We start from the raw sequence: 17,316 nt of genomic DNA, 5'->3' as shown, positions 1-17,316 counted from the left end.
GTATCTTTTTTTTTTTTTCCCATATCCGTATCTTAACTTCACAAATTGTGTGTTTTAGGAATCGTCAAGCAAGACCCTAAACTACCAGTGGATAAAATTTTGCCTCCACCTTCCCCCTGGCCCAAGAGCTCTATCTTTGATGCTGATGAAGAAAAGTCCAAGGTAAGGAGCCCCTCCCTGACCTTGGTGGCTGACTTGGAATCTGATCAGACCCCTTTTAGGGACTCTCCTGAAATACCCCTGGCATGTATTCTGATCCCTGAACCAAAGATTGGGGAACTATGGGGAGGTGGGTTAGTGAGTTCTCTCTGGAGCAGGCTCTTAGAGTCAGGTAGCACAGATCTGAATGTTTTCTTCATGGATGGGCCAAATAATAAATGCCATGTTCTTTGTTCCCTCCATGCTTATCTGTATAAGCGTTCCGAGGGAAAGAAGGTACAAAAGGATAACCCTAGTGGGCAATGTGAATGGTCAGTTGTATCCAGTGTATGTGTGGTATTAGGAGAAGATGGTGGAAAGAATCGGCTGTATATTGGCTCAAGTCTCTCTCTTTTCTGTGTGTATGCGCGCGTGCCAGTAAGCCTGATACTACACATTCTCCTTCTGCTATTGCTTCCCATAATTGTTGCTTCTCATACATCAGTAAGGAGAGGGACAAAGACCTAGGGATAGCTTTAGAGTGCCTCTGAATGGGAAGAGGACTCTTGAGCACTGGTGGGGCTGTGCTTTTGGTCATTACTGTTCTTGGTCACATACAGATTCTGGGAAGTGAGTACCAGGAAAGCTTCAGGCTGTCTGAGTCTAGCTTGGGTTCCCTCTGCCTCTAACTGCACCTCTCAGCTGTACCCTTCCTTTGGACCTACAGGTTCCATGGCCATGGGGTCAGAAAGGCAGGGTTGTACTAGGTTCTGGGCTGCCTTTCTCTCTGGCTCTTCTCCTACTGATGCTTTAATAGTTGCAGAGGGTGGGAAGAGGAGAGATGGCATGGACTTTGCAGAAAGAGAATTCTGCATCACCTGGGCAAAGTTACTTACACACTAGGGTTCAGTGTAGCCATCTTTACTGCATCAGTGACGACTCAGTGAGTCCCATGTGCATGGTGTTCTGCTAGACGTTGGGAATAAAGCGAACAAGATCACTGATGGGTGTGTCCAATCATAGAGTGTATGGCCCAGGACAGCCTCAGCACTAGTGACATTTTGGTCCAGATAATTTTCTTGTTGGGGGCTGTCCTGTTTAAGGAGTTTATTTTTTTTTTTTTATTTTTTTTTTTTTTAAGGAGTTTATAGTATACCAGCCTCTACCCGCTAGATGCCAGTAGCACTCCCAGGTGTGACAACCAGAAATGACTCTAGTCTTTGCCAAATGTCTCCTGGGGGGTATCCTTCCTACTGGTATTGAAAACGAGTGGTCTGTGGGGGATAGTCTTAATACCTACATATTCTTATTCTGGGGACTTGGTAAGAGAATGCATGGGAAATGAGGAGCTGTTGTCAGGATTACTGTATTACTGCTGTTACTGCTCTGGGCCATTTAACATGGGAGGTCATCTCACCTGCTCTTCATGTTCATTCTTTAGCTTTTGACAAGGCTTCTGAAGAGCAACCACCCTGAGGATCTTCAGGCTGCAAACAGACTAATCAAGAACTTGGTCAAGGAGGTGGGAATTTTTCCAATGTGTTCTGCAGAACTCAGGATGTGTGTGCTTGAGGGCCTGGGTACACAGTTGTCCGGGGAAAGAGAGTGCCTCTGGGCCCAGAACGGGGGCACAGCTGAGGGTCCCCTGAGGGCAGCAGGATATGACTGGAAGCAGAGTCATGCTGTATACTTCCCAAGTACTTTTATGTAAGAGCCCAAAGCACTCATAGACCCCAGTTTCTGTCCCAGTGAGACTAGTTGGGGAATCTGGTTTTCAAAGGCGTTAAAGCTGGTAGTATGAAGCAGTGGACCGCCTGGTCCCTGGACTGCATTGCCTTTTGCAGAGATCCTGGGCTCAGAGTGTTTTTTTCGCCCACTGAGTGAACACTCCCGCCCACTCAGTGTTCTAGTAACTTCCCTGAGCTTGCCAACGCAGTGCCTCTTTCCCGTCCCTTGCTCAAGCATTATCTTCTGCTCCCTCACCTCCATCCTCTCTCTTCTGAAAGGAACAAGAGAAATCAGAGAAGGTGTCCAAGAGAGTCAGTGCTGTGGAGGAGGTTCGGAGCCATGTGAAGGTGCTGCAGGAAATGCTGAGCATGTACCGCAGGCCGGGGCAGGCCCCACCAGACCAGGAGGCCTTGCAGGTACTGTTTTTTAAAAAAATAGATTCAAGTATAATTGAGTGTAATTGACACATTAGAAATTGCACATATTTAAAACATATTCGATGTGTTTTAACATGTGTGTGTCTATGAAGCCATCGTCACAATTAAGGTAGTAAACATATCCCTCACCCCCCAGAATTTCCTTTTCCCTCCTAGGTAATCCCTCCTCTCCTTTCCTCCCTGTCTCCCTATCCCCATTCCAAGCAACCACTGTCCTACTCTCTGTTATGATTAATTTATATTTCCTAGACTTTTGTATGAATGGAACAATATAGTTTTCTTTCTTTTTTTCTGTTTTTCTTTCATTCTGTTTCTTCCTTCTGGCTTTCCTCTCTTGGCATAATTGAGATCCATTCATACAATGCATATCAATAGTTTGCTTTTAATTGTTGAGTGGTATTCTGTTGTGTGCGTATATTACAATATGTATATCCATCTTTTGATGAATATTGGGTTATTTACGTGATTATGAATTAAGCTGCTATAAACAATTGTGTATGGTTGTGTCAGGATTTTATGTGAACATAAATTTTCCTTTCTCTTGGGTACATGCCTAGATGTGGGATTGGTGGGGTACATGCTAAGTATACAGCTAACTTTGGAAAATAGTTGGCCAGTTTCTTAAAAAGTGGTAGTATCATTTTATGTTTCTAACAGCATTACATGAGAATTCCAATTCCCCCACATCCTACACATCTCGAGGTCTTTTTTCACACCTTTATTGAGAATTTACATATTCTAAAAGCAGCCATCAACACTAACTAGAAGAATTGAATCGGCCCTAAAAGAAATCCTGTGCCCATTAACAGACACTCTACCACCACCTCCCCTGCCAGCTCCTGACAACCACTAATCTATGTTCTGTGTCTGCAGATTTGCCTCTTTGGACATTTTGTGTAAATTGAATCCTACAACATGTGGTCTTATGAATCTGACTGCTTTCACTTAACGTTTTGAAGATTTCTCCATCTTGTAACATGTATCAAAACTTCTTTCCTTTTTATGACTGAATTATATTCCGTTGTATGGCTGCCTCACATTTTGTTTGTCCATTCATCAATTGGGCATTCGGGTTTCCACTTTGGCTATTATGAATGCTGCTATGAACATTCGTATATAAGTTTTTTGGTGTGTGAAATGTAAGCTTTTGATTTTCTTGAGTATATATATCTAGAACTGGAATTGCTGGATCATATGGTGGCTCTGTTTAATTTTCTGAGTGACTGCCAAGCTGTTTGCCAAATCCTTGTGCCATTTTACAATCCCACCAGCAATATGTGAGGGTTCCAGTTTTCCATATCCTGCCAACACTTGTTATTGCCTGTCTTTTTGATAATAGCTATCCTAGTGGGTGTTAAGTGGTATCTCACTGTGGTTTTGAAATGTATTTCCATGATGGCTTGAGTTGAGCTTTCTTTCCTGTGTTTGTTGGCCGCTTGTGTATCATTTTGTTTGAAGAAATGTCTGTTCAGATCCTTTGCCCAGTTTTTAATTGGGCTGTCTCTTAGTTTGTTTTTTTTTTTTTATAAAGATTTTATTTATTCATGATAGTCACACACACACACACACAGAGAGAGAGAGAGGCAGAGACACAGGCAGAGGGAGAAGCAGGCTCCATATAGGGAGTCTGAGGTGGGATTCGATCCTGGGTCTCCAGGATCGCGCCCTGGGCCAAAGGCAGGCGCTAAACTGCTGTGCCACCCAGGGATCCCTGTCTCTTAGTTTTTGAGGTGTAAGGGTCCTTCATCTATCCCAGATACCAGTCCTTTGTCATACGGTTTTCTCCCATCCTGTGGGTTGGCTTTTCACTGTCTGGATAGTGTCTTCTGAAGCAAACGTTTTTAATTTTGGAATTCTTTTTTTTTTTTTAAGATTTTATTTATTTATTCATGAAAGAGAGAGAGAGAGAGAGAGAGGGAATGGCAGAGACACAGGCAGAGGGAGAAGCAGGCTCCATGCAGGGAGCCCGACATGGGACTCGATCTCGGGTCCCCAGGATCACACCCTGGGCCGAAGGCAGGCAAGCACTTAAGCCGCTGAGCCACCCAGGCTACCCTAGTTTTGGAATTCAGTTTGTCTATTTTCTTCTGTCGCTAGTGCGTTTACTGTCCTAGCTATGCCAGTACTGCCCAGTGCAGACAGATGGTGCTGGAACTGGAATGCTATGGAAGCCAACCGTTCTTAGTCTGTCCTTGGAGCTGTGCTCTTCTCCCTCCTTCTGTTAGCTACATTTGTCCAGCTTCTTATGCTTCTCTGCACAGGAGAAATGGCCTTCACCTAGGAAACCCTTAGTTTCCCTGCCCTTCCATTTTACTGGGTTAGTAGAAGCAAACTAGTATCTTTCCTTATTTCAAGTTCCTAAGCGAAAAACCTGCTTGTCCAGCATGGCTCCTATATCTACCCCAGGCTAATCAGCTCAGGTAGGATTGAGTAGTGTTATAGAGAAGATCATGCTGGCCTTCTGGGGCCAGAGGGGACAGTACTCAGAAGGGTTAGTGGGCTTGGGCCAGGCAGACACTCAAGCCAATTCCCTATGGTGAGTTTACGCCCAAGTCCATCAGCAGGGTTGGCGTGCTGGCCTTCTAAATAGCACAACTTTCCCCCCCTCCCCCACCCAAGATGATAACCACCTAGAAGACAGGAGAGATGTGGCGGGAAACAAACCTTTACCTTTATAATGGGTAAAGCCTACTTTGGAAAAAGTGGCACATAAATATTGGCCAGTGGCTTCCTAATACTGAAGCCTAATCAGGTAGGTGTACCTACCACCTAAAATGGTGCTGGCAAACCAGGAGCTTCCTTCTCTAAAATGTACAGCTGGTAGGAGCAGAGCCGAATGTGGGTTTTCATATAGGTAGGTAGCTCTCAAGAGCAAAGTGGCAGGAAGGGGCTCGCTCCTTCCTGCTTCCTCTCCCAGACTCCCCTATCAGGTCTTCGTTTCACCAGCCCCGGGAAGGTCAGCAGAGAGCACGGCCACCAGGGAGGCCTGGAGTATTAAGTTAATGTGCTCCCTTGCAAGGAAGGAAGCCCAACGTGTACAGAAGTTACATGTCCTCCTTAGTACATAGCATGTGGAGGGTGAAGTTGTCCAGAGCACTCTCCTGGGATGAGGAGAGTGAGATTTCCCAGATGTTAATTGGTGCAGAATGAGATTTAGTCCTGGGAGAACCTGCAGTGGGAAAAGGAAGACTGGCATCAGACAACAGTTGGAGGGAATCCCTGGGTGGCTCAGCGGTTTAGCGCCTGCCTTTGGCCCAGGGCGTGATCCTGGAGTCCCGGGATCAAGTGCCACATTGGGCTCCCTACATGGAGCGTGCTTCTCCCTCTGCCTGTGTCTCTGCCTCTCTCTCTGTGTGTGTCTTTCATGAATAAATAAATAAATAAATAAATAAATAAATAAATAAATAAATAAATAAATAAATAAATAAATAAAATCTTTAAAAAAAAAAGACAACAGTTGGATGGGGCGTTTGGGTCTTAGTTTTAAAGCAGGGCAGTCACTTCAGGCTTCCATGTGGGGTTACCATTATTAAAGCTCTTCTAGGGGGCAGGGAAAGGAGCTTGGAAAAGAGGTATTACCCTACATGCTCAGAAGGTGGATTCTTAGGTCGCCTTTTTAACTATTTAAAATATTCAGGTAACTGTAGCCCATACCTTTTCTAACACTTTTAACGGCCTTGTCACTTCAAACCTGCAGTCATGCATTTGGGACAGACTAAAGAGGATGCCAGAAGCCCCAGACTCTGCTGTATGCTTATTGGAGGCACCTGGGGCCTTGCTGTGGGTCCTTGGTGTGTGCAGTGAAACCAGGTTCTGTTTTCTCAGGTCGTGTACGAGCGATGTGAAAAGCTGAGGCCCACCCTGTTTCGGCTGGCGAGTGATACCACAGATGACGATGATGCACTCGGTAACGCAGCTGTTCTTCTGGAGGCACAGCTGGGACACTGGGGGGTGGAACACATGCTCCTTCCTGCAGGGCTGCAGTGGTGCCAGAAATAAGACAGAGTGGCTTTAGGTTTTTCAGAAGGATGTGTCCGGTCTTGGCTTAGAACTGTTTTCCAAGACAGTCTAGGCCTGAGCAAGCAGTCATCAGCAGGTCTGAAAGCAGAAAGAGCGGTGGAAATGTGCCATGTAAGTTGGGTGTAAGGGAGATGCTGAAATGGATACTGGCGTCCACAGAAATCTGAGAAACTGCTGTATCTTGGAGGTTTCACCAACCTGAGTGCCTTCAGGGGGCACTTACCTGAGGCTGGCTGAGGAGGAACAGTAGGGATGATGGTAGGGACAGTGGAGAATTTAGTACCTGTGCATAGGGATTGATTGATTGATTTATAATGAGGAGCAGAGATTGTAAGTTCTATTTTATTTTATTTATTTTATTTTAATTTTTTTATTATTCATAGAGACAGAGAGAGGCAGAGACATAGGCAGAGGGAAAAGCCAGCACCATACAGAGAGCCTGATGTGGGACTCGATCCCGGGTCTCCAGGATCACGCCCTGGGCTGCAGGTGGCACTAAACTGCTGCACCACCGGGGCTGCCCCTGCATAGGGATTTAAATAAAACATTTTGTACTTTTTATTATGGAAAATTTCCAAACACGTAAAAGGAAAGAGTGGGATAAATCCTATGTGCCTTTTACGTGTTAACAATTACCAGCTCATGGCTCATCTTTTTTCCTGTTGTTTCATGTGTACTGTGCTCTCCTCCCACATCCCTCATTCTCTTTGAAGCAAATTCCAAACATTTCAGGGTGATCATCAGTGTTCAGATTTCCCTGGGCATTTAGTTTTAAAATCAGACTCAAAAAAGCCATACTTTGTAATTGGTGGCATTTCATAAGTCTTGTTTTAACAGATAGCTCTTCTTTTTTTTTTTTTTTTTTTTTTTTAGGTTTTATTTATTCATGAGAGAGAGACAGAGAGAGGCAGAGACATAGGCAGAGGGAGAAGCAGGCAGGGAGCCCGATGCGGGACTCAATCCCGGGTCTCCAGGATCACGCCCTGGGCTGAAGGCGGTGCTAAACCCCTGAGCCACCCTGGCTGCCCAGCTCCTCTTTTCTTCACCTCTTTCTTATTACATAAAAAAACATGTTCTTTGACCTACAAAGTTTCTTTAGACCACAGTGGTCTGAGGGCATGCATGCCCTGTGGTATTTAGGTATGTTTTTCTATATCTGATACTTCTTATAAATTCATCATATATATTTTTTTAAGATTTTATTCATTTATTCATGAGAAACACAAAGAGAAAGAGGCAGAGACACAGGCAGAGGGAGGAGCAGGCTCCAGGCAGGGAGCCTGATGTGGGACTTGATCCCTGGACTCCAGGATCACGCCCTGGGCTAAAGGTGGTGCTAAACCCCTGAGCCATCCGGGCTGCCCTCTTTTTTTTTTTTTTTTTTTAAGATTTTATTTCTTTATTTTAGAGAGAAAGAAAATAACCAGGGGGAGCAGCAGAGGGAGAGGGGATAAGCAGGCTTCTGGCTGAGCAGGGAGTGTGATGGGCTGATTCCAGGACTCTGAGATCATGACCTGAGCGAAAGGCAGACACTTAACTGACAAATAGCCAGATGCCTCCCTGCAAAAATCTCTTAATGTTTGCATCCACATTGACAGGAACAGTTTTTTTATTTTAGTTAATTAAAGTTTCAGTTCCTTGGTTGAAGGAGACGTGTTTCAAATGTTGACTATCCTGTTGAAAGGTACTGGGAACGGAGGTGAAGAAATTTGGTTCCTCCTTCATCTTGAAAGCTAGAAGTATTGGGGTTCAGGGACTGAATGACTAGGTCTGCTAGGGGCCTGATCACCTGATCTGAGGGCAGGAGGCATGGGTATACTGAACCTGGTAGAGCCATGGGACAGCTGCTGTCTGGAATGGCTTAAAAAAGACCGAGATAGTTGGTAGCTAAATCAGGCAGGTTCTCATTTTTCTCTCCTTCAGCGGAGATTCTCCAGGCAAATGACCTTCTCACCCAGGGAGTTCTGCTATACAAACAGGTGATGGAGGGCCGAGTCATCTTTGGGAACACAGTGACCAGCTCAGTAGGAGACCTACCTGTCTCCAGAGGTATGTGCAAAGAAGCCTCTCCTTACTTTCTGCATGGTCATCCTATAAATCCCAGAGAAGAAATGGATTCTCAGAATATTCTGGGTTATGTTATAGAAATGAGACACATTTTTGCCCTTCCCATTGACAGTAGGTTTTATTTAGCCAGCTTCTGCCACATGTGCCATCATGAACTGACTGGCAGGTGCGACCCCAGGTTTGGCTGTCCTCAGAAGCAGATGGCTATATTGTACCCAGGTTTTGATTCCTTTTCTCATGAATGCTTACCTACAGGAGTTAGAAACAAAAAAAAAAAAAAAAATGATCTGCTTTGGTAGTGCCTCACAGTCTAGCTGCATCAGAATCATCTGGAATACTGGCTGAAATGCAGATTCTTAGGTCCTCTGCTTGGACCTTCTGAATTGAGACTGCTTAGAGCTCAGCCTGGGTTTTATATTTTTATTAAGCACTCAGTGATTGTGATTAGCTGTGGTCAAAAGGCTTGTGAGCTAGAGACATCAGCTCTGTTTCTGGCCAGGCTGAATGGATCCTTAGTAGAGGACACTGATTGCTGAGGTGGAAAGGCAGTCCTCTGGCTGCCTAATATTCCAGATGCCAACTCAGTCTGTACATCTAGCCATGCAGTGGGTGTGCGTTGAGTGGCCCATGTGATGTCTTCTGATTAGGAGAAGGCCTGTGGGAAGCTGACAGGCATTAAGTGGAGACTTTGCTTTCATCCTGATATTTTTTTGACCATTCTCTAGTCTTTCAGAAACCAGCAGGCTTCATGAAGAGCTGCCCTCTGATTGACTTGGAGGTGAACAATGGATCTGAGCAGGCTGGGACTGTGGCACCATCATTACTTCACCAGGACCTGGCAGCCTTAGGTGAGGGTTGGTGTTCAGGGGGAGCAGGCACAGAATGGCCCTGACTCCCGGGGAGAGTGAGTAGGCTGGTTCCACTTGGAGAGAATATGCCTGTTTTTAGAGGGAGCTGGGTGTACAGTAGTCCTCCCACCTTCGTCCATGGTTTCAGTTACCAGAGGTCCGGAAGCAGATGATCCTCCTGACTTACGGTCAGAAGGTCAGTAGTAGCCTAGGGCTATGTCACATGCCTACGTTGTTCACTTCACTTCATCTCATCACGTAGGCATTTTATCATCTCCCATCACAAGAAGACAAAGGGTGAGTACAGTATAATATATTTTGAGAGAGAGACCACATTCATGTAACTCTTACTACAGTAACTCTTACTACAGTGTATCATTATTCTATTTTACCATTACTGTGTCTAACTTACAAAGTAAACTTAATTGTAGATGTATATGTGTGTTTGTGGGGGGCATAGGGATTGGCATTATCTGCCTTTACAGGCATCCACCAGGAGTCTTAGAAGATATCCCCTAATGGATAAGGGGATACTACTATCCTGGGAAGTTCAGAGAGAGGTCCTCCTTGCATTTAGTCTCAGATTTGCCATGGAGGAGTTGAATGATTTTGGGTAATTTGCTTTGCTTAGGCTTTCTAAATGTTCTAGAAAGGATGAACATGGAATCAATCTCCAGTTCCTATTGGGTAGAGTTACTGGTATGCATCTTTTTGTTTCTTCCTTATAGGACTTGGTGATGCTCCGATTACCAGTGAGGTAAGGAAGCTCTTCCTAGGGGCTGGAGAGGGGGTGTGGTCCCCCAAACCTAACTTCATGAGGAAAGCGCTGCCTGGGCACCGGGAAGGGGCTACAGCATAGCCTGGTGGCAGTTATGGACTTGCCGGTCCAAAGCCTCTTCCTTACCTATACTTGTCTGACTTGAACCCCCCCCAAGAGACACATTTTTCCCTCTCCTTGTACCCCTACTCTCTTTAGTGGTATCCAGGCTCTCGCTTACGGAAGGTCTGATCAGGAGTCCTATATTCTCTTGCCCTTTCTTTCTCCTCCTGCCCCAGGAAATGCAGTAGGCCTATGTTATAGTGTCACCCCCCTGATCATTCATACCCTGCCCTTATTTTAGCCATTCCTGGTTTGACAGGTTGCCGATCAGAATTGCTGTAAGGAAAAGAGGAATCCCACCGCCAGCACACTGCCAGGTGGTGGTGTTCAGAGCCCTCCTGCAGAAAGGAACTTGCTGGATCTCCTCTCCCCAAAGCCATGTCCAGGGCCTCTGTGAGTCTTGTGGGCAAGGAAAATAGAAGAGTGGCTCTTATGCATGCTTCATGCTCCTGGCGTGGGGGCTGGGCCAAAGAGCAGTGTTAATGTAGTAGAGTATGGGGTGACACCTGAAGACAGCCTGAGACTTCTCTTTCCCTGGAGGGACTTCTTCCTGTCTACCAAAAGTTCAATATGTGTTTCCCTTCTCCTTTGGCCCTCATCCTAAGTCAGAGGAAAAGACATGCTTTGGTCAGGACCTTTGCAAAGGGGTTGGTTTAAGGAGTAGCAGCAGTGGATGATAATGATGATTTTGGTGATCATAGACTTTTTTTTTTTCCCCTTTTCTGACTACAATGTAATCTGAAGTTAAGCAAAATTTGATCACTAGAGAAATAGATAATATAGAAAGACCCAATTAACACATTACTACACACACAGAAATGCAAAGAAGGAACATTTGATGTTATCTTTAGGGAGTGATAAAATGCTTATTTTTATACAAATGGGCTCATAATTTACAAACTGTACTCCAGTGTGAGTTTTTCATATTACATCTTTGATACATGTCCATATTAGTTTATATAAATTTCTTCCATTCTGATGGTTGTATGTAATATTTGTATATTTAGTCATTCCCCTCTTGTGGTTATTTACATAGCTTTCAGTTCAAAGGCATTTGGAGCATTTTTTGTAGTCTGGATTCCTAAAAGTAGAGGTGCTCTAGGGCGTGAATATAGACATGTATGTAGATTCTTTTGCTTTGCCTCTGAGAAGGTTGGAGTGGTTTATCTTCCTGTAGACAGCCTGAGAGTGTCCATGTCTGCAATAGAGACACAGGGCCCTCGTGGACATGGAGATGTGCTGGGAGATCATTCTTGTCACCCAGAGGGGGTTTCTTTCCATTTACTTCTAGCCACTCAGCAGGGGGCTGGTTATCTTCCTGATTTGGGAGCAGGTTACTTTGTCTGGACTGTAGTTTTCAATTTGTATTGGAAAATGTTTTCCGAGTGCCTGGGTGACTGAGCAGTCGGTTAAGGTCTGACTTGGTTTCAGCTCAGGTCTTGATCTAGGGTCTGGATGTACAGCCTACTTAAAAAAAAAATGTTTTCAATCTATATTCCAAGTGAACAAAATCATGAAGTGTGAATGAAGTGGTCAGTGTAATCGGTGTTATCATCTCCTAGCTCCCACTATTCTGGTGACCATGTATAAGAAACTTAACCTAACTGAGCAACTTGTTGTCAGAGGCTGCCTGACAACTATAGTCTTGATTACCTTCATAGGTATAATTTATTGGGTCCTAATTATGTGCACACAGTCCCCTAAATACCTTTTATACATTTTCTCATTTATTTTTTTTTAGATTTGATTTATTTATTTATTTATTTATTTATTTATTTATTTATTTATTTATTTATTTATTGAGAGAGAGAGAGAGAGAGAGAGAGAGAGAGAGAGAGAATGAATGAATGGGGCTGGGACACAGGCAGAGGGAGAAGCAGACTCCGTGCAGGGAACCCGACGTGGGACTCGATCCCGATCTCCAGGATCACACCCCAGACTGCAGGCAGCGCTAAACTGCTGCAGCACAGGGGCTGCCCACATTTTCTCATTTAATTCTAATAACTCCATGAAGGACACCTGGGTGGCTCTGCGGATGAGAATCTGCCTTTGGCTCAGGGCATAATCCCCCGGTCATGGGATAGAGTCCCACATAGGGGTCTCTGGGAACCCGCTTCTCCCTCTGCTTATGTCTCTGCCTCTTTCTCTCTCTGTCTTAAATTTAAAAAAAAATAATAATAAATAATAATAATAAAATTTTTTAAACCCTAATAACCCCATGAGATAGATGCTAGATTATTTCCATTTTATGGATGAGAAAACTGAAGCACACTTGAAATTACCCATCTAAAGTCCTATCCCTCCAGAATACATGGAGACATATATGTTTCTTTTTTTCCCCCCTTTCGTATATCATTCTTCAGAAAGCCTAATCAGATTTCTGGAACTGTCTGTAATTTTTGCTAGTCTTAATATTTTTAAAAATTTCTTTGCAGGAATTATGTTCCACAGAAGAGCATCCCTAAGGAAGTGCCACCTGGCACTAAGTCCTCTCCAGGCTGGTCCTGGGAAGCTGGGCCATTGGCTTCTTCCCCATCCTCCCAGAATACACCTCTGGCTCAAGTGTTTGTCCCTTTGGAGTCTGTTAAGCCCAGTAAGTACAGTTTCACTTTTTTTCCCCTTCCCTTGCTATTAGATATCCAGCTTTATCTGCTCTGGTTTGGTAGGGGTTGGCTCTTAAATTGGGTAAGGTGACTGGTAGAGATTTTGCCTGAAGATGGCTTCATAGTCTCTTACCTACTATTTTTTGTAAAGTTTTCTCTGTCTTGGGGTTGACACTATAGATGAAGGATATTGGGGGCTTTAATTTAGGGGGCTTGAGTCTATTTACAGACGTGATGCTCACTCATTTGAAATTCAAGTAGGGGAATGTCCAGTGTGGCAGAAATAATTCTGAAGATGTGGGGTTAGATGGAAAGGAAGAACTTGGCTGGTGGTCCTCTTCCATTAGGGGTCCTCATTAGAACGGAAGAGCAGAGATTATTTCCTTACGGAGGATGGAAGGAAGGTGATTGCGTACAGTTGACATGCTACATGGGAGCAGGAGATACCTGGGGTCTTTAGATGTATGGTGCAGGCCCTTTTCTCTGGGCATATGGCTCTCCTATGGCTTGGCGTGCTGAGGTCACATTGTAAGGAGCCCTGGATCTAGTCAGAGGAATTTAAACAGTCAGTATGTGGTGGGAATCATTTACGATATTTACTTTAACATAAAAATAATACATGTTCAGGGACACCTGGGTGGCTCAGCAGTTGAGCATCTGCCTTCAACTCAGGGCATGATCCTGGAGTTCCAGGATAGAGTCCCTCATCAGCTCCCTGCACAGAGTCTGCTTCTCCCTCTGCCTGTGTCTCTGCCACTCTCTTTCTGTGGGTCTCATGAATAAGTAAATCTTTTTTTTTTTGGTAGACAGTTCAGGCTTTTATTGAGGTCCCATATCTAGGCTCACACCATTGAATTTCAATTATTCTAGTTTTAGTCACGGGCTGTAAAAACAAAAGCATCCCTGTGTTCTTTAGCGCCCTTTCTGGGGCAAGTAAATAAAATCTTAAAAAAAGAAAAGGACTATCATTAGTGATATTTCTAAATAAAATAATAATAATATATTTCAGTGTTAATTTCCTAGTTTTGATAATTGTACTGTGGTTATGTAAAATGTTAACATTTAAGGAAGTTGGGTAAAGAGCATATGGGAGTTCTTTGTGTTTTTGTAACATTTTATAAATCTGAAATTATTTAAAAAGTACAAAAAATTAGGGGTACCTGGATGGCTCAGTCAGTTAAGCATCTGCCTTCGACCAAAGTAATGATCTCAGGGTACTGGGATGGAGCTCTGAGATCAGCTCTCTATTCAGTGGAGAGTTTGCTTCTCCCTCTCCCCTCCACTGCTGTTTTTTTTTCTTTTTTTTTCTCTCTCTCTTTCAAATAATCTTTTCATTATTTGTACTTTTTTCTTTTAAGTGAAAAAAATACATTTAATGTAGAAATTTTATTTTTAAGAATTTTTTAAAGATTTTATTTAATCATTTGAGGGAGAGGGAAAGGGAGAGAGGGAATCTCAAGGAGACCCCGTGCTCAGCACAGAACCTGCCTCTCTGGTCTCGATCCCAGGACCTGGAGATCATGGTATGAGCTGAAATCAAGTGTCAGATGCTTAACTGACTGAGCCACCCAGGTACCCCTCAATGTAGAAATTTTAGAAAAAATAGAGCAGAAAATTGAAATCTATACTATTCACCCAGAGATGGAAGTTCTGTTATGTCTTAATTTATTTTCTTGTCTTAGCCATGTGCATATACATGTTTTTAATAAATTGTAAAAGCATACTGTAGCATACTTAGAATGTTTTATAGCCTGCTTTAATGTTATAAGCCATAGCAGTTTTTCATGCTCTGAATTGTTCTTCAAAACCTTTATTTTTTAAAATGTCTCCATATATTATATGATCATGGCACTATCATTCATTTATTCAATTTATTTATTTTTTATTTTTTTAATGAAAATTTTTTTGGATATAGAATGCGCATGCCTGTGTACTTGAGTTGGGGAGGGGCAGAGGAAGAAGGAAAGAGAGAGTCTTTTTTTTTTAAGATTTTATTTATTTATTCATAGAGAGAGAGAGAGAGAGAGAGAGAGAGAGAGAGAGAGAGAGAGAGAGAGAGGGGCAGAGACACAGGCAGAGACACAGGCAGAGGGAGAAGCAGGCTCCACACAGGGAGCCCGATGTGGGACTTGATCCCGGGTCTCCAGGATCACACCCCGGGCTACAAGCGGTGCTAAACCGCTAAGCCACCAGGGTTGCCCGGAAAGAGAGAGTCTTAAGCAGGCTCCATGCTCAGCCTGATGCCGGGCTCGATCTCACAACCCTGAGATTATGGTCTGAGTTGAAGATCAAGTCATTCACTTAACCGACTGAACCACCCAGGCACCCTGATTCAATTCCTTTCTTGAAGGATAATTTGCTGTAGAACTTACATTTTGATAAGTGATGTTTGGCATAAAATAAGGATCTTCATTAAAAAATTTTTTCCCAGGTTAGGTAGTTGTCTGCTGCTTACTGAATGAGCTACTGACTTTGAAATAGGTGTTCTAATGTGTTAAGTTCTCCTATTAGGTCTATTCTGCATGCTTTGTTTTCTACCTCTTTGCTCAGTTGTTTACTTATAAGTATTTATTGATGCAAATAATCTTTCCTCTTTTTAAATGGATAGTCTCATGAACTTACCCCCAACCCCACCCTCATTTGCCTTAGAATCATTTCTTAGATGAATTAAAACAATCCTTTTAGGATTTCCATTGGAATGTTAATAAACCTATTGACTTTAAGAGATCTGTGTTTATAGTATTATAAAATCAAATGCAAGAGGTGCGTGTGTGTGTGTGTGTGTGTGTGTGTGTGTGTGTGTGTGTGTAGTCATATAAAAGAGACCAGAAGGACATAGGCCCAGATGTTAGCAATGTTTATTTCTGGGTAGAATTATTGGTGTCTTTTATTTCATTTTTCTATGATATCCTGTATTTTCTGTAGTGTTCAGCGTATTTTAGTCATAATCCTGTCTCCCTCAAAAAAAAGTTCCTTTTTTAAAAAAAAAACTGGTAATGTGCTTCAGATGGTTGAATGGTGGGGAGAGATCAGTTTGAAGGGCCTTTGAAGTCCAATTGGAAGTAGTGAGGGCTGGTGGTGCAGAAAGGTTGGGTCCAAGGTCAGTCTAGGAGCTATGCTGACTGGAGAAACAGTAGCATTCGATGATAACATGTACATCTCTTTCAGGCTTGGCTGTGGGCGACTTTGTGGTCATGCTAGTAACCCGTTTGATTGGGTCCTTCTCTACCAGGCAGCCTGCCGCCTCTTATCGTGTATGACCGGAATGGATTCCGAATTCTGCTCCACTTTTCCCAGACTGGGGCCCCTGGCCACCCGGAGGTGCAAGTATTGCTGTTGACCATGATGAGCACTGCCACCCAGCCTGTCTGGGACATCATGTTTCAAGTGGCTGTGCCAAAGGTGAGTCGTCACTGGCCAGCTTTGAATTTTTCAATTAAGCTACTATGTTTGAGTGCCAGGTCCTTTGCTAGGACATTATCTTTTAGTTAGGTATCAGAGACACAATCTTCAGAGGAATTTAAGATAAAAGGGGGGAATTTGATCAGCTTGTGTAACTGGGGATTTCTGAATATCTGACTTCAGATGTGGCTGGATCCAGATAAGTTCTTAAAATGATTCCTTAAGAATCTGTCTCTTTCTCCCTCTTGACTCTGGTTTCTTCTTTGGAGCCTATTCTCCAGCAGAGTCCACAGAGCATGGAAATGGCTATCAGCAGCTCTGGAGTGACATAGTTCTTAACCTCCTTAACTCTTTTTATCTCAGAAGGAAACTTCCATCTGATATGTGGCACGCATATTGATTACCCAAGAAAGGGCTAGGATTGGCTCTGCTGGCGTTATTTGCATACCTGGGACCAGTAACTTGTGTTAAGGGATATGAGGTACTCTGGCCAACTTATATACTGCATCCATTCCTTTCCAAGGGAAGTAGGGCCCCATTGATTAATAGCCATACCAGCGTCACAATGAACAGGGAAAGGAGGTCCTGAAAGGAAAGATTTGAGTAGGCAAAAATAAAGATATGTATCATCTCATCCTCATGGTAGTTTTGTGGGATTTGTTATTGTTACCTCTATTTTATAAATTTCTCATCTAGGGCTCAGAAAGGTTAAGTATTTTGCCCAAGATCCCAGAACTAGTAAGAAGCAGAATTAGAACTCAGCCCAGGTATGCCCCCGCTCCTCATGTTGCCTCTCAGAAGCCAACATTAACCACACAACTTCTGTTTATGGAAGGAAAGGATTTTTGAACCCTTTAATTTGATGGGTGTTTACGTAAACTCCATCTTTGAAGCTGTACTTTGTTAGGAATGAGTTAGATAATGGATTTCTCTCTCCCCGATAGTCCATGAGAGTGAAGCTGCAGCCGGCATCCAGCTCCAGGCTCCCTGCATTCAGTCCATTGATGCCTCCAGCTGTGATCTCTCAGATGCTGTTGCTTGACAATCCACACAAAGTATGTTCTGGTAACTTTGATAGCAAGGGCATGGGGGGTGGGGCCCTGAACTGAAGGTAGACAACATGATAGGTTGAAAGGTTTATTTAGGTCTTGCTCTAAAGTCTCTGGTTGGGAGTGGTGGTGGAATATTTCTCG

The 17,316-nt window shown here is 43.6% G+C and overlaps 1 protein-coding gene across 2 annotated transcripts in view; it reads left to right on the top strand.

Annotated features, from left to right (window-relative positions):
* The window catches only part of GGA2 (golgi associated, gamma adaptin ear containing, ARF binding protein 2), a 33,172-nt gene that overhangs the window by 14,325 nt on the left and 1,531 nt on the right, over positions 1 to 17,316 (top strand). For both annotated transcript variants that reach the window (XM_055339526.1, XM_055339525.1), the window contains exons 6-16: positions 59 to 162; positions 1,580 to 1,660; positions 2,145 to 2,282; positions 6,129 to 6,210; positions 8,247 to 8,372; positions 9,116 to 9,238; positions 9,967 to 9,995; positions 10,378 to 10,511; positions 12,554 to 12,711; positions 15,954 to 16,123; positions 17,068 to 17,178. In XM_055339526.1, coding sequence (XP_055195501.1) covers positions 59 to 162; positions 1,580 to 1,660; positions 2,145 to 2,282; positions 6,129 to 6,210; positions 8,247 to 8,372; positions 9,116 to 9,238; positions 9,967 to 9,995; positions 10,378 to 10,511; positions 12,554 to 12,711; positions 15,954 to 16,123; positions 17,068 to 17,178 — 1,256 coding nt within the window. The remainder of the gene's footprint in view (positions 1 to 58; positions 163 to 1,579; positions 1,661 to 2,144; positions 2,283 to 6,128; positions 6,211 to 8,246; positions 8,373 to 9,115; positions 9,239 to 9,966; positions 9,996 to 10,377; positions 10,512 to 12,553; positions 12,712 to 15,953; positions 16,124 to 17,067; positions 17,179 to 17,316) is intronic.

This window comes from Nyctereutes procyonoides, unplaced genomic scaffold, assembly GCF_905146905.1.
Source record: "Nyctereutes procyonoides isolate TBG_1078 unplaced genomic scaffold, NYPRO_anot_genome, whole genome shotgun sequence".
NCBI classification, from domain to species: Eukaryota; Metazoa; Chordata; class Mammalia; order Carnivora; family Canidae; genus Nyctereutes; species Nyctereutes procyonoides.
This window is presented reverse-complemented; position numbering and strand designations above follow the sequence as displayed.